Raw genomic sequence first — 17,363 nt, 5'->3', positions numbered from 1 at the left:
ACTAATGTTCTTTATGTTTCTATTCTGAGTGATCGTCATAATCTGTTATTTGTTACATACATTTCTACATGTTTTATTGTATACCAAGTTATTGTGTACAACGCGTGTTAGCGTCAACATTCTACTGGTTGTGCGAACATAATGTAACGTATCATAAACGTAACCATGGTAAGAAAGTAAGGGTTTATGGTTGATAAAGAGCACATGGTTACAGTTCTTACCACACACCATTTGCTATTAGTACACCTCTGTATGAGTTCCGTTTGTGCCCCTCGAGACATTAAGTCGATATTCAGTTTACATCCAAAAGCGACTTTTAAAAGTCATTTTAAAAGACTTAGTTCACGGTGAATGAACGTTGAAGGCCATTGTCCTCTGAACAAACACTTCTCATTGCCGACGGTTGTTGTTGTTTTTTCTATACAGAAAACAAGGCTAAATACTTTAAAGATCATTTTTTTCTAAAAGGCCCGGCCTGTACAGATGGTTAAGGCGTTCGACTCGTAATCCAAGGGTTGCGGGTTTGAATCTCTGTTGTACCAAACATACTTGCTCTTTCGGCTGTGTGGGCACTATAATGTGACGGTCAATCCCACTATTCGTTGATAAAAGAGTAGCCCAAGAGTTGGCGGTGGGTGGTGGTGACTAGCTGCCTTCCCTCTAGTCTTACTCTGCTAAATTAGGGACGACTAACGCAGATAGTCCTCGTGTAGCTTTGCGCGAAATTCAAACCAAACCTTCTTTTCTAAGCCAAGCAGTATTTAGCATTTTAAGTTTTGTATTTCTTGGAATGTGTGTATGTTTCTTATAACAAAGCCACATTGAGCTATCTGCTGTGTCCAATGAGGGAAATCGAACCTCTAATTTTAGCGTTGTAAATCCGAAGACTTACCGCTGTCCCAGCGGGAGACGTTTTTCTTTGAACAGAGCAGTATTCAACGTTTTAACTGTTGTTTTTTTCTCTAAAGAAAACAGTGCTCTGAATCTTTCAAATACGAGATCAGGGTTTTGAAAGTTAATTTCTTAAAGCAAGCGGAGTTCAGTGTTTTGATGTCAGGTCCTTTTGAATGTAAATATACCTCAATTATTTGTAAACAGTATTTTTTAAACCATACAAAGTTCATTGACTTAAAGTCCAGTTTTTCTCTAAACCATAGAACTATCATTGCTTTGAATCTTTCAACTAGCGTACAGGTGTTAGAAGACGATCTTAAAGCAAATAGAGTTCAGTGCTTTGAAGTCCAGTTTTTAAAGCAAACTTAGTTCACTATTTTCAAGGGTGGTTTTTTTCTAGGGTAAACAAAGTTCAATATTCATAGGAAGATTATCCCGTTTCCTAGAGGTTTTGAACCCCCGGGCTGAACCAAATCACCTCCAATTATATTGCGCTCCAGATAAACCAAACTTTAAATCTCTTCTTGCTTAACGTTTCTTGAACTGGAGATTTAGAATAAAAACTCCACCAGGAAAAAGTTAAAACATTAGGAGAATTTATACTGTATTTTGTGAATAACTAACTGATCTATCGATAGATTAGATACTACATGCACTTGTGCACGATCATCGAAAGTGTTCTGCTTCAAGTGTAAATAAAACCAAAAATTTAGAATAACAAATATTTTTCTAATTGCTTTTGGATTTCACATGCCATGCTGTGTTGTGGCCTATAATTCTTCTCGAGATTCGTGGCATACTGACATCAAGACAACTAGTTCGTTTGTTTTTTGAAATTCGCGCAAAGCTACACGAGGGCTATCTGCACTAGCCGTCCCTAATTTAGCAGTGTAAGTTTAGAGGGAAGGCAGCTAATCATCATCACCCACCGCCAACTCTTGGGCTACTCTTTTACCAACAAATAGTGAGATTGATCGAACATTATAACGCCCCCACGGCTGAAAGAGCGAGCATGTTTGGTGTGATGGAGATTCGAACCCGCAACCCTCAGATTACGAGTCGAGTTCCTTAAACACCTGACTATGCCGGTCTCGTGCCGGTAGGAAGTATGGATTTAAAAAGGAACCATAATAGGATGTATTGATCTACTCCGACATATATCAGCACATTAAATCATTGTTTGCACAATATTTCCAGCTGCTTACCCGTTATCTGGGTACTACATCTGCACTGTATCACATTGGTAAAACAACTGTACATAAAGCTCTGAAAAAGGCACCAAAAGAGTATGTTGATTTAAGAAGTATTGGAAGTAAAAATTACGCAAAGTAAGAGGGTGCTTTCACACACATACACATCACGGTTAGTTCCCGCGAACTTTTGCTACACTCATGGCCTTTGAGCTGGTGTAACACACAGTCAGTACTAGTACCGGAAGAAAATAAATATGAAAATAAATGTATGTGACGCAACTGTTCCTTACTTTTACTAAAATGTTGGGGCCTTTGAATAACGCGGAAACAGCATAATGATGTCAACAGTGATTATGAACTGGATGAAGATATCTAACAGAGGAAATCCATTTAATTAAATGCATATTACATTCTAGTAGTAAAAACTCTTTCTTAGATCTCCCATACATACATTTTTGACAAGCAGACAAAAGTATAATAAAGGCAATAAAGTTTATTGGATGGAAGAGTCATACGTAGAAGTTACTACATCAAATGAGATGTAACAGAATAATATCTCACCGAACTATCTATAACTTTAGCACAGGTATTTTTTTGTTTTTTTTTAGTATTTGTCCTAAAGTGGCACAATTGGAGAATTATACATGTATCTCTGGAAAATACATAATACTTTTTTTAAAATACAAAGTATGTGTGGTTGTGATATTAGTTTGTTGGCCCTGCTTGGAGAAGCAAACATTTAAAGCAATAAATATATTTTAAGCATGGTCAATTTTGTGTATTTTTGAAACACCTTATTTTGCTTATATAATAACTGAGCACCACTTAAGAGTCCCATAAGGTGCATATTTGAAAGAAAAGAAACTTTCTTAAAGATGGAATAGGATGTGTTGTTGATAGTAAAGATGCTTGTTGAACCCCACTTTGGAATATTACATTTCTTGAATATGGTAGCCATTTGTAGAAATAACTACCCAGAGCAAAAATTCGTCATTTTTTGTTACAAACCTACTGATAATAAAAAACAAACGAGCAGACAAAACTAATCCAGTATTTTAATCCCTTTAAATTCATTTAACGAATTGGTACCGATGCAGGAAAAAAAAATTAATAATTACCACACGAGTAGAACTCTCTCTACTAAAGTTTTGATAGAACTCAATCATAGAAATTGAGCTTACTGGTGCTACTATTTTTAAAAACGAGATAAAATGCAAATACTAGTGTTAAAAGTACTCTTAAAAACAATCAACTTCAAACGGGATTGCTGCTTTATAGCTTACTTGGAAAACATTAGCTTAAGTTCCTAACAAAATGTTGCGTTATTATTATTTTAAATGAAGTCAAACTTCTGCTGAGATCACATTGGAATTATTTCATTACTGGAAGTAACAACTATTACAAAGGTAAAAGATATCTGACACACAATGTTTGGTAAGATACACAGACGTAATGCCAAGTGTATTTATTTAATTTTGCGTATCACTTACAATTTCGTGGGCTTCAAAAGTAAATGTCACTGGGCGACGAAAATATATTCCGACTGTTCAAAGTGTGCTCTTGTAATTTGGAATAAATAATAAAGGTAGTGATTGGGCCTTTAAACTCACACAACTGCGACATATTTCGAAATATCGTATTACCTAAATAATTTTAACCTTTATTTACCCAGAAACACTATTGCTATACGAAAAACGCCATTTACCAACAGCCTTCCTAAAGAGTTGTAACTAAAAGTAGGTTGTAATTTTCTCCTTACTGACTACAAAAATATATGGTGGATTTCTGGTTCTGTAGTATTATTCTTCGAAACTGGCTAAAAGCAAAGCTAGTGAATAGAGAGGTCGTTAATAAATGAATAACATTTTTAAATTGTTAGACCATTTTGTGTTTCCTCACAGACTTTTTAAAAACTTTTTGATATATTTTTGATGTATATCAACTGGCAGGAGCCAAGTGGCACTTTTCTCGATTGTCCAATCATGTTCAAGAATTTGACAAGTTTTCTTGTTTCAAAACACAATTTAATTTTATCTAGTGTTATAACGATAAACTAAGATATATTCTATACGTAGTTTTAGACATATTTCACTAAGACTCATTAGTAACAGCGTTGTCTTAACTTTGTATATAAAGGATATAATTAATATCTCACCTTGAAAACAACTTTCTTCAGGACACTAAGGTAAAATAAGTCCAACTTTCCCTGCAAATGGTAAGAGTTTAGAATACGTAAAGAAAACAAAGGAAATTTAATGATGAAGATGTCACTAATTTGAAACCAGAGGGTCAGTATTAACGGATAGGGTCATTTGGTAAGTGCGTTCCACCTTGACCAAGTCTTTTCTCCTCGTGTGGTGTAAAGAATGCAAATCAAATATATGTGACCGAGATCACGTGGGTTCTCATTAGCCACGTGAAAAGTGCATCTCCTTCGGTGAATTGCAGCAAAAAACAAAAGAGCTCGTACAGTGTCAACGCGTGAACTGATTTCACTTTGCGGAACACTTATAGTCTCGTTCACCCATCACAAGTAGTCTAACAAGTGTACCAAACATGCAGAGCTTCCGTGTTGTCAGCACTCGCCGATAGGAAGTAGCTGACTAGCGTTGCTAGGAGACTACTGTAGACCAATCGCAAAACAAAGCAACTCACGTGGCTAGTCAAACTGGTTATCGATAAAACGACTACACTTTACTAAACTCCAGGAAAAGACAAAATCTTTATTATTGTAATAGATATTGGTTTTTCTCTATACATATATTTATCATGTCCCTTGTAAGCAGTTAATATCCACTTTTATTTGCTGAGCGGGGCACGGCCTACCAGTTAGCATGACAGACTGCGAAATCGATAGTCCAATGTTCGCATCCCATTGTTACCAAACCGTCCTATACTTTGGATCGTGGGTGTATTATAAAAGTGACAGTCAAATCCCAGTATTCGATTAGAATAACCCAAGAGTTGGCGTTGGGTATTGTTGAGTATCTTTGTTCCAACTTGTCTCAGTTCAAAATGAGAGACTAATAGCACAGATAATCTTTGTGTAGCTTTACACAAAATTTCACAAAAAACAACAAACTTTATATAATTACAGTTAACAGGGAATATAGCTATTAAGTACGAAGATTAAGTTGTCCATAACAATATGATTCATCGATTTAGAATGGATATTAAATCACATCACAATTTTAAATAAAGTTCAAGCAACAACTGCATAAGTTTTAAATAACACAATTACCGAAAAATCTCATAACGATGACGTAAGACTTTAAAACATTCAGTTTGTATGAACCGTTGCTTAACCTCAAGGTTTTTATCTACGTACAGAAAGTGACGGGGTAAATGCTTTATTTTGACTCATTTTAAAGCAGTGTTGATTTCTTTTAACAACTGCTATGCTATTATTTTGTAACATTTTATTTTATTTTAAAAGAATAAATGATTTTCCTATAGGATTTACAAAATCATGAACATTCTTACAAAGTAAAGATAGCATTTAAATTTCGTGTATAATGAATCAAGGGCTATCTGCGATAGTTATCCATAATTTAGCAGGGCTAGACTCGAGGGAAGGCAGCATTACTCACCGCCAAATCTTGGGTACTCTTTTGCCAACAAATAGATGACTGTTAACTCAGAACGCTCTCAAAAATTAAAGGATGAATATATGTAGCGATGATGGGGACTCGAACCCGTGGCGAATGTATTCCGAGTTGAGCGCTTTAATCACATTTTCAAATCGTTATCATAGTTCTACTGAATCACTCTAAACAGAATTTATGTTTGCAATTGTGATATTTCAGAGTATAGAAGTTTCGAATTGTAAGATTATAAAAGTACAAATTTTCAACATTTTGCTGGCAATTATCTTCAAGCACAAGAATATGATGCTTGATGAATTTCGTGCAAAGGAACTTGAGGGCTATCCGAGCTATAACTTGAGAGCTATCCGAGCTAGCTATCTTTCACTTCTAAGTGACAAACTGATTATACTAGTCAATGCAATTCACCGCCAGCTCACGGGCTACTCGTATGAAACACTGTGATCTGACTGTCACCCTTGTAACGCACCACAACCGTAAAAATGCGGAGTGCAATTGTTTCTTTTTCAATCACAAATTAGACACGATCAAAGTATCAACAGTCAGGCACAATAACCACACAAAAAGAAATAATTTTGTCCGGAGTTTCGATATGATTTTCACGCACGTACGCACATGACAAGAGAAGGAGGGGGTCTTCAGAACCTAATAATTTTTGTGATGTCAGAATAACGTTGTTGCAGTTACAACATAGCTGTTTATCATTCATAAAAACTTCTACACAGTATACATTTTTCTGATGAATTGTTTGTTGTTTTTTTCAATTTTGCGCAAAGCTACACGAGGGCTGTGTGCGCTTATCGTCTCTAATTTAGCAGTGTAAGACTAGAGGGAAGGCAGCTAGTTATCATCACCCACCGCCAACTCTTGGGATACTCTTTTATCAACGAATAGTGGTTTGACCGTCACATTATAACGCCCCCACGGCTGAAAGGGCGAGCATGTTTGGTGTGACGGAGATTCGAACCCGCGACCCTCAGATTACGAGTCGAACGCCTTAACCCAACTGGCCATGCCGGACTTTTTCTGACGAAGTACTAGCATATTTTGTCTTGAAATAGTCGCCTTCAATGGCTTCTCTTAACACTTTGTAAAAGTCGAAGTGTTGCTATCAGGTTTTGGTTATTTACCAAAATAAAAAAAAAAAAACAAATTTGCAAAACCAAAAGTGAGCAGAAAACTCTAAGTATAATTTGGAAAATTGCATTAACTTTTAAATTAATTGCATGTAGCTCTTATAAACCAACCCATTCTTAAGGTTTTATGGTTTTCTAAGAGCGACATCAAATTCATTGATCACTTATATAATGAGCAATTTATTTTGTATATTTCTCAACTGTTTTTATAATCCCGAATAATCAATGTCAGTTATTATATATATGTGGGCCGGATTCTTTACGTTAGATGTCTGCGACTTGTTGGCGATACATTTCAACACTAAACAAACAGCAACACAGTTCACTTATTTCAAAATAAGATATTAAAACAAGCCAGATATATATATATACAAACATTCATTATTGTTGATTATCACAGATTTATCCAGAGCTTTAAATAATTCACGTTTGCGTCAAACCGTGTTTCAGTGTACTAAATATCTTCATGTTACTCAAACTCTGCCATTGAGGTCGTGTTGATGTGAACGTTCGGCATCTGGTCTCCGCCGGTTGAATAATTATGTGAGGTGTACATAAACCAAAATACTGAGTGCTCTAACTTTAATACATAATAATTACGACACTGGTATTAACATTAAAACTGTAAGTAAATTATTTATGGAAAAGCGCTTCACAAGGATGGAGTATGCTAACATGTTATTTTAGTAGACATGTACACATATGATAGCAAATGATTGAATATCTAATATACAATTGTTCTACAAAGTTGTGTAAATTATTAATATAATTTTACAGTTAATAACTTATCTGCATGTAGATAATACAGTACCTTACTATAATAAAGCACAAAAATCTATGTTAATTTAAGCATCTATTCATGCAGTGTTAAAACAGAATGATGATTTGTTGATTTTATTACTGGATGTTTGTGTATTTTATGTGAACAGCGATGCAAGTGTTTCAGTTATATTTCATGGAAAGTTGCTTCCAGATTTAATCTCATAACTCTTGCATATTCACAATTTATTAGAACCTCCCTTCAAAAGCATTTCATACGGGCCTGTTTATGTATACACACACACACATATTATAATCATAAATTTTTAAACCATAAACAAATAACATTAAAATTAAACAAAATACGCTGCACATTTTTAAAAGGATCCTAGGGTATAAGCTGCAACGTGGAATTATAAAATGTATCCTAGGTTTTTTGAGGTGACTGCGGAAGTAGGGCCCTCATTGCGGTGGGGATACACCGTCTATCAGTCTTAACCTCCAATTTGCTTGTCACACATAAGAAGATTAGAAATTAGAAGAGCGAGATGTGGGTGCTCAAGCCCACAACGCCCCACATCTGTATTACCTTTCACTGCCTGTAGACAGCTGTGGGCAGGTGACTGCTCTCCCAAGTTAAAATAAGAATAAGATAAACATAGAAAGATGAAAAATAAATAAAATAAAAAGGAAACTAAGGTAAGTTCATTTACGATTAATTTTCATATCAATATATCAACATTAAAAAAATATTGTAATTTATTAGAAATTTTTACAATAACTGAATAACTGCGAAGTTATAATGTTTATAATAGATGGGTATGGCATATTACTATGTAAGAAAGGTAAACCATAAATTGGAAAATCAAAATCCTTTCTTTTGTCAAACATATTCATATTGATATTCTTTTTATCAATTACTTCAATTTCTAATTCTGTTGGATAAATGGTGTCAATAACTTTGTATATTTCAAAATTATTTATGCTAATTAAATCATCAATATATCTGTAAGCTAAAGTAAAAAATATCTGGATTTGCATAATTTTCAATAAATATATTTTTATAGTAATATAAATATAAATTTGCTATACAAGTTGGATAATGAGATCCTATCACTTGTTGAAAAATATATAATTATTATAAATACAGAAACTATTTTGTTGCTATTCTGTATTTAGTTCCTTTTTTAATTATTTCACGTAATATTTTGTCTTTTATAATATCCAAATTACCAGCAATAACATGTTTATGAAAAGTTTCAACAAATAAACTATTTTCACATTCACAAGGGAAATTATTAACATCATCCACATTTAAATTAGCTAAAAAAGGTTTATAGTTATATATTAATGGACCAACTGGAACTTCATATTTATAACTGACGGTAGGTCTTAAGTTTTTAACAAGGAAACATATTGTTGTTTATAGATTGATAAATAATTTTAAAAATCTGTAAATCATTGAATATTGTATGTCTAAAATTAATTATCATATATGAAGGTTTTACGTTACGTTTCTCTTTTTCAAAACTTGAAACATCATTAGCTTTTAATCAATGTTTTATAATGTCTCCAAGTAAGTGTTTTACATGACCATTTCGAAAGTTATATTTATTTATTACATTAATTAATACTTTTATTTTGGGAAAATTTAAGTTCATATATCTTTAAAAAATAACTTACGTATACTAATTCAAGTATAAAACTATTAACTAAATAACCACACAATTTTGAAAACTTAACTCATTTTACTTTATTATTTTCTTTACCTTTAGTTTTCTTATTTTTTATGAATAAAATTATCTGTAAAGAAAAAATTAGCAATACAATAATCATTGCTTATATATATAGATTTTTAAAATAAAATACATGCAATCGTGTAGTCATGTCATTTGGTTTTGCTAAAGATCGGTGCATTTATGGATGTTAGTTCGTAGGATATCAAATTGTAAGTTGTAGTTTTATTAAACTACAAATTACAAAAAAATAATTATGTGTACTTATTCCTGTAATGTTGGTGAAAGGTATTTGAAAAATAATTTGATTATTACCATCAAGGCACACTGATGTTTTATACTTTTTCGCGTTTCAGGTATTGTAGACGTTATCATAATTTCTAATAGATTGCACCTACCCGTTCTGGATTAAAGAATTTGGAGTTTTGTGTAATATGAAACTTTGCCCTTTTCTCTTGAGGTCGAGGAAGCGTGTTATATAGAGCCCGTAAATACCAAAGCTTCTCACTACAATATTGATAATAACACAAATAATAGCCAAATATTTCTCAGCTGACAGTAGAAAGTTTTCTTTATCCAATATTTAATGTAATTAAAGGAATCAGTCAGTCCTTGTAGCTGCATCGTTGAAGTAAAAAGTTGAGATTGTTCTACAGTCAACTTGAAAGGCGCTATTTACACTGCATGTGTTTAGAAAGTTTCGGCCCAGAGTTTGGGTTGCTTGTCCAGATCTTTATCAGGTAAAGATCTCTGCTAAAACTCGAAGCGTTGTTTCAAAACTTTCTAGCCAGATGGAGCCCCAGAGGCGTCGCTCGGCAGTGACGGATTTAAGGTTGTGTGGGTTCAGGGGATAATAATTGTTATGGGCCCTACAGCCCATGTAATTTTTACATAAAATTATCAATGGTTCCCCATTAAGACCATGAGCCCCCTCTCTAGCCCCTACTGAAATACGTCACTGTCGCTAGATGGTGATAAATAGGTACGTACCCCCCCGAACCCTCAGTTGATGTTTTGACAAATCTGAATAGAAAACTATAATCGGTATTCTAGTGACACGCTGAAAATTTCTGAGCCACTAGGCCTAATAAAGCCCCGAATATTACAAGTATTTAGCGACGATTCCGCACAGTTCTTTGCTTAAGCAAGATTTGTTTTGAATTTCACGCAAAGCTACACGAGGGCTATTTGTGCTAGTCAGCCCTAGTTTAGCAGAGTACGACTACAAAAAAGAAAGCTAGTCATCACAATCCACCGCGAACTCTTTTACCAACGAATAGTGGGATTAGCCATCACACTATAATACCCCGACGACTGAAAGGGATGAGTATATTTGGTGTGACGGAGATCCGAACTCGCGAGCCTTGGATTATGAGTCGATTGTCTTAACCACCAAGCTAAGCCGGGGCACCTTAAGCAAAAATTATATTTATTATAAAACAAAAAAGAGTGAATAACGTTTATGTGAATTAATTTGGAATGATTCTGTCGCATACGTGAACTACTCAAATCTCGGTGGTTATTCAGAGACCATATCCTGCCTTACTATCTTCAGTGAGAGGGTGTTTTAGAGGCCCATGTAATATTATTATTGTTCAAGATGTCTCAGATGGACATATAACGTCACTATACAACAAGATGAACGGACGTAATTGCAACCTTGTTTTGTTTCACAAGAACCTTATAGCAACTGCCTTTTTTTTTTTTTTTTATAATACAAGAAGTATTACATCTTAAAATAACAAAATCGATTATCATAAAAAATATAAATAGAATCCTGCACATATTGATTATTTAAGAACAAAGACAGAAATAATTTAAATAGCGGAGGTTTAACAATAGAGAACAAGCTAAATGTAAGGATGTCAAGGCACTACTTACTGCTTCTACAACTTTGTAAATTCACCGTTACTCCACGTCCTCGTGTAGTTTTATTGTCGACAATGAAATAAGGACTAGTTCTTTATCAAGTCAAGAAACTCGTACACTTGGATATTAAAATAGCAGTGAAAATTTACCTTGTGGTATATACTATATTAATATGACATAGTAATAGTCTTAACAACGTTAAAGAAATACAGCATGAGAAAGTTAAAGGTAGAATTGTGTTCATATTACCTTAGTTCAGTTCGTCGTGGTCTTTTTTGTTGTTGTTGAAGTTTTATTACCTATTATATGGTCATAACGTTTCAATAAAAAAGGGAATGGGTGTGTTTCCTTATAGCAAAGCCACATCAGACTATCTGTTGTGTTCACCGAGGTGAATCGAATCCCTGATTTTAGTGTTGTAAATCCGAAGCCTTACCGCTTTCTCCGCGGGGGGCTTAAACGGGAATAAAAGAAAATGGGTTGAATAACACAGTAAACCCTCTTTATTTCAATACATTGCAATGAAGAATACAGTATTATCAAGAACTTGTATATTTATTAAGGGTATTAACTAAAACCTCACATTCATACATATTTGATTAGTTTAACTGATAACTGCTTCTACCGATATCGAAATGTTTTAAAGAGTATTTTAATCAAATGACTGAAAAACCCAGCAACAAGTACGTTCTTTTATTATTTTAATAAGGTCTGAAAATGTACATTCCAAAATGAACATACAGATCACAGTAGTGGCATGCGTGTTATGACGCGTAAATGCTTAACAAAATACTAAGTGGAATGAAAATTATATCAAATTTCATTACTACTATTCGTAAAACCAATCATTACATAGTCTTTAAATAAGGCTGACATTCTAGAGAGAGTAATACCATATGGATGTTCGTAAAAAGCTATGTTTAAATTTTAAGTCCAGTAAACAATTATCGTGAAATATAAATAACTCCCGTATATCTCTTAGTTATTAGAACATGCGCTACATTTCTTAAAACATTACCTTGGTGATTTCAAGAATATGGCCCCAAAATAAAAAGCATACTGAAAAATTATATATCTATATACATACTTTACAGGCATTCGTACATTAATGGTCGATAAATACAAAATATTTATTATACATAAATTTTCAGATACACAAATATAATTAAAGTTTAAGGAAATATACATCATCTTCACACTTGTAACTTACAGCGCCACCACGTGGCTAAATTCAGCCGTTACAAAGTGAGTAGAGCGCCAAAATGGACACTCGTTTTCTGTTAACTAGCTGAACACAAAAAAATTCAAATAACTAATTTCTATTTTGACAACTAAAATTTTGCGTTCAAGCTGATGATATGGTTTTTAATACTTCTAATGATTATTTTTTTTACATTTATTATCACTCACAAAGAAATAAATACACTTGGATAATTTTAATATTCTTGTACACATTATATAGTACTCCTGTATAATTTCAACCTTCTCACCTTGTATTGTACAGTATTCTTGTATAATTTTAACCTTCTAATCTAATGTCCTTGTACATATTGTACAGTACTCCTGTATAATTCAAAACTTCTAACCTGATATCCTTCTTCATATTCAATACTTATAACCAACTTTCTGTCCACTCTTCATACATACTTTCACACAAATATTTTAGTAAACTCTGGTAAAAACCTCAAAACATAAAACAGAAATTCTTATAAAACTTCCCAGTGAGATTTCTAGAATGTCTTAAGTATAATAAACTACTGTGATTTACCAGCTGGCATGATCACCTTCATAGCATTATTTAATATTTCTAATCAACTAATAAAAGAGAAAAGATCTACAATTAAAACATACAGATATGAAGACACTGGAATAAGGTAACAAATATCACTGAAAAGTCTTTTTAAAACAAAGATCTTGATTTCTTGTAAAACATAAGAGAAATATTGAAAAATATCTAACTGTACTTAAATTTGCAAGTTTCACATTTGCAATCTAACAAGCTGTGGTTGTTATTATAAGCATGTAAACTTAAGAAGTTACTTTTGTATTATGAATGCATAATGATCTAGATGTGAGGAATTTATTACAATATAATGTTATGTAGTTAATGTTCAATAGTTGTATTCTTTATGTATAAACTGTTAGACTGTATTCTAGATACTTATATATACTTATAACAGTTATATTCTATTACAGACCACATCACAGATGTATAAACTGTTATAACGTATTACAGACCACATCACAGAAGTATAACTGTTATAATGTATTACAGACCACATCATAGAAGTATAAACTGTTATAATGTATTACAGACCACATCATAGAAGTATAAACTGTTATAATGTATTACACAACACATCATAGAAGTATAAATTGTAATAATGTATTACAGATCACATCATAGATGTATAAACTGTTATAATGTATTACAGAATATACTCTACATATACAAATTGTTATAATGTTTTACAGATTGTATTCTAAATGTTTACATTTTTTTTATTGTATTACGTACTGTATAACAAAGGTTTAAACTAAAGTTATAAGGCTGTATTCTACATATAGGTTTACTGACTAATCAAGTTTTATGAAGATTCTAAGGAATAGAATAAAGTAATTAGTGTATCAGCATTCTAGGGCTTTTATTTTATAGTTGAACAAAAACATTCACTTCAGACTAGAAACATGGGAGGTATAGATACATTTGTTTTCTTAGGTACAATACCGGAATAAACAAAACACAAATCACTTACAAATATTAAGAAACACCATATTATTTTATATATTGTTAATATACAAAAGCAGAGATTAGATATTGAGCAGTATAGCATAAGTGTCTAAAAATGTTTTAAACAACTTAATGAAATGTTTATTATAAAACATTAAATGCTAAGTTAACAACACCAACAAAACACTATCCTTGTATATATATATGTGTGTATTGAAAGACACCACGAGATGTCAGCAAGTTACACAGATAAAAATTTCTATCAGATTCAATACTGACTTTTAGTTCTCTCAGACTTATAATGTATCTGACTTAGAAATATATTTAGCTGATAAGCTGATTGTGGTTCATGTTGTTGCTAAATGCTCATAGGGTGTGAAAGTTTAAATAAAAATACTTTTTTCAGCAAAGTGGGGAAGATCTTCAAACAAGTTCACCATGAAAACCTGGAATCCTGACTTGTGTTGTGGTCAGTTGAGTTGATCCACTTTCTAAACCAAGATCATCATCATATACTGTATTGTTCTATAAGTAGACAAAAAGTTTTATTTTCCATCTGACTAAAAACATTAACAACAAGAATATCCAACTGATTAATTAATGCAATCTACTCACATGTTTTATACTATAATGCACATAATGATCATATTACACAAATATTCCAAACTTCAATTTGAACAAGTCTTTAAGACTAACCGAGTTCTAAACATATATCCAAATTCACGTTCTGATCCTATTTATTGATAGGTTAAGATCTAAACTCCTTTAAGTAAAACGTACCATTCTGTTATTGTCCCAAATTTTATGCTAAACTTATAATTTATTACACATCTGACAGAAATGCAGGTCATAACTGCTGTAAAATAGAAAAGATTTTAATCATATATATATGTAAAATCATATACAAGTTTAATAGAGAGGTAAAACAAACATGTCAACTACAGAATAGAAGCAGATAAAAATTTAACACTTGAAAGAAGATCAGACAAAACTAATTGTACCAAAAGCTAAAACAAAACAAACGTTGCAGAGAAGCATTTATAGTTTACGATAAAGCACACATCCACTATAAGAAAAAACAGAAATTTGTTACACCCATTCTGAAAGATATAGGCCTACATCAGCTCATCTATTTCAAAAGTGTATATAATGAAATAAATTAATATTTATTTAAGAAATAAACAGTACAACCAAATCACAGAAGGCAATTTCAAAAGTATGTGTTCATAAGGAAGATATTCACTTTTTTTAATAGTTTATTAAACTGATATATGATTTACTAAATAGGGTCTATAAAACTGCAAGACTAATGAAAAACTGATAATCATGAAGTAATTTTATATAATGTGTGTGTGTGTCAAAAAATTTAGTCATAGAATTATTTTAATATTTTTGCTTAAATCCATTAAGTCTGAACTTGGGTTTTCAATGAATACCTCCAGTGTAAATATAAAATAAGAAAAAAAAAAAAAGGATCAGCATATTGTATTTTTTGTTTCTAAAGTTAAGAGGTTTAAAAAAATTCTCAACTCTTTCATTGTACAAATATTTCCAGTTTTACTATTTTCATAAATTGAATTATTAGTGAAAAAAAACACCCACAAGTAAGATGAAATGATTAAAAATAAAGGTGTTAAAATATATAATGTACTTAAAAACACAAAATATAAAGTTCTTACTATTGGATGAGGCCCATAAGGGGCAGCACCATTCATTCCTTCTATTTCATGCTGTAGCAATATATATATATATAGAAAAAAAAATACAGATTTAACACAGTAATGAAAAGCAAGGCACACAAGCCACAAAAACAAAAGCATATAATTTTTAATTCTTTTTACAACCAACAATTTGCTAGTAGGCAGCTACTAATAGTTGCATATAGCATATGCGACTTCACGAAATATAAAATAGAACCAAAAACAAACATTTTAAAAAACAAAACAATTACATATGTTGAAGATGTGTAAAAAACGTGTTCTTCATTTTGCATGCAGATAACTAATGGAGAAAAAAACAACCCAAAAAGAAGCAAGCATTCAGTGACACAGAATTAGGGTTAAGCATTTTTTTGGGCATTTATAATACTGATATAAAACAAACAAGTTTTAATAAATTTCAGTTAACTCATTCATTTATGTGGGTAAGATAGGTCAATCACCGTCTTTTCATTTCAGAATATTAAATGTGAAGTAGTGCTTCCGTTTCATAGAAATCTTACAAAAAGACCGATGAACTAATGTTTTCAGAATAATTGAAGTTGTACAGAAATTTTTTACTGAGTTATGTTTGGTTTCACTGGAGTAATCATAAACTATATACACATGACGATGAATGAAAAATTCAGTCAAAATTTCTAATGTTTTGTTGTGCTCTGTTGTTCTTAAATTTTGAGTATTCAACATAGTAACTAAAACAACTTGATATAACATAGAAAACTAGAAAGAAATCTTCAATAAATGTGGCACTTATAATTCTTTGAGGCAGGATTAGAGCAATTAATCTCTGAGATGTTGGATGTGGTTAAATACATCAATGAACAGAGTTTGACTTCCTGAGTTTAAAAATGTTATCAGATCACAAATTGGTCAAAGATGATGGACTTAAGCCAAAAATTTGTATTTGAAAAAAGAAATAAAAAAAACAGAGCTGTTCTATGAGTAACTATGTCACTGTTAAAAAATCCTTTAATAACAAATTCAAACAACAAACTGAAAACAATCAATTACTACCACATACAAAAACAATGTCTCTATATCTGAAGATTAATCTAAGATTTGAGTCCTGTATAAAGTAACTTTTTATGAATATATTAGAATGAATAAGGTTATACAAACAGAAAAAATGGCAATAGTGAATCTTGTAAATTTTGTACTAACCTTTTCAGATGAGGTCTGATGGTCTTTACTACCACCTGGAGCATTTTCATTGTCTTCTATACACAGGTCTACATCAGATTCTGCCTCTGCCCTTCTAGCATCCTACAGTAATAACAGAATAATGATTACTTTGATAAAGAACTACATGACAACATGAGATCAATCTGCAAGAAAAACTTACTTGTGAACTAAAAGTTTTTATAAACATTTTCAAATTCTGTTATCAACCTGTAATGACAACATTACTAATGTGATAACACTGTGATGGAAAATCAATATACTTTATCATTCTGAAAGGCTAAGATAGAACAACTGTTAAATTCTTTCTTTCAATAATTCCTTTATCATATTACTTCCTACTCATAATGTTTGCCTTTTCCTGTCTTTAATATTTTCTGTCCTCAGTGTCCACATCTCTCCTCCTGAACCTACTGCACTTCAAGCCAGTCTAATAAGTCTTTTTTTTTCAATTCTCGTTTTACTAAATGAAGTTTCAGTCCTTATAATCCTTACGTTAACCTTTTATGTACATTTTCACCCCTGTAGAGATATTTCCCAACA

At 32.1% G+C, this 17,363-nt stretch overlaps 2 protein-coding genes across 7 annotated transcripts in view; both read right to left on the bottom strand.

The window, feature by feature from the left end:
• Positions 1-4,640, bottom strand: part of LOC143232308 (protocadherin gamma-B2-like) — a 52,579-nt gene extending 47,939 nt beyond the window's left edge. For 2 of the 4 annotated variants that reach the window (XM_076467555.1, XM_076467558.1), the window contains exon 1: positions 4,243-4,636. The gene's annotated coding sequence lies outside the window, so the exon portion shown is untranslated. Of the gene's footprint in view, positions 1-4,242 lie in introns of all 4 variants that reach the window. The other 2 variants (XM_076467554.1, XM_076467559.1) reach the window with 2 other exon arrangements.
• Positions 4,641-11,870: 7,230 nt separating this feature from the next.
• Positions 11,871-17,363, bottom strand: part of LOC143232307 (sodium/hydrogen exchanger 6-like) — a 35,680-nt gene continuing 30,187 nt past the window's right edge. For 2 of the 3 annotated variants that reach the window (XM_076467551.1, XM_076467552.1), the window contains exons 16-18: positions 16,803-16,904; positions 15,603-15,653; positions 11,871-14,448 (exon numbers count right to left, since the gene is read on the bottom strand). In XM_076467551.1, coding sequence (XP_076323666.1) covers positions 14,347-14,448; positions 15,603-15,653; positions 16,803-16,904 — 255 coding nt within the window. In that variant the 3' untranslated portion in view covers positions 11,871-14,346. The remainder of the gene's footprint in view (positions 14,449-15,602; positions 15,654-16,802; positions 16,905-17,363) is intronic. The other variant, XM_076467553.1, reaches the window with a different exon arrangement.

The sequence above is a fragment of the Tachypleus tridentatus genome, chromosome 11, assembly GCF_004210375.1.
Source record: "Tachypleus tridentatus isolate NWPU-2018 chromosome 11, ASM421037v1, whole genome shotgun sequence".
Classification (NCBI taxonomy): Eukaryota; Metazoa; Arthropoda; class Merostomata; order Xiphosura; family Limulidae; genus Tachypleus; species Tachypleus tridentatus.
Note: the sequence above shows the minus strand (reverse complement) of the source record. Positions and strands in the feature narration are given on the sequence as shown.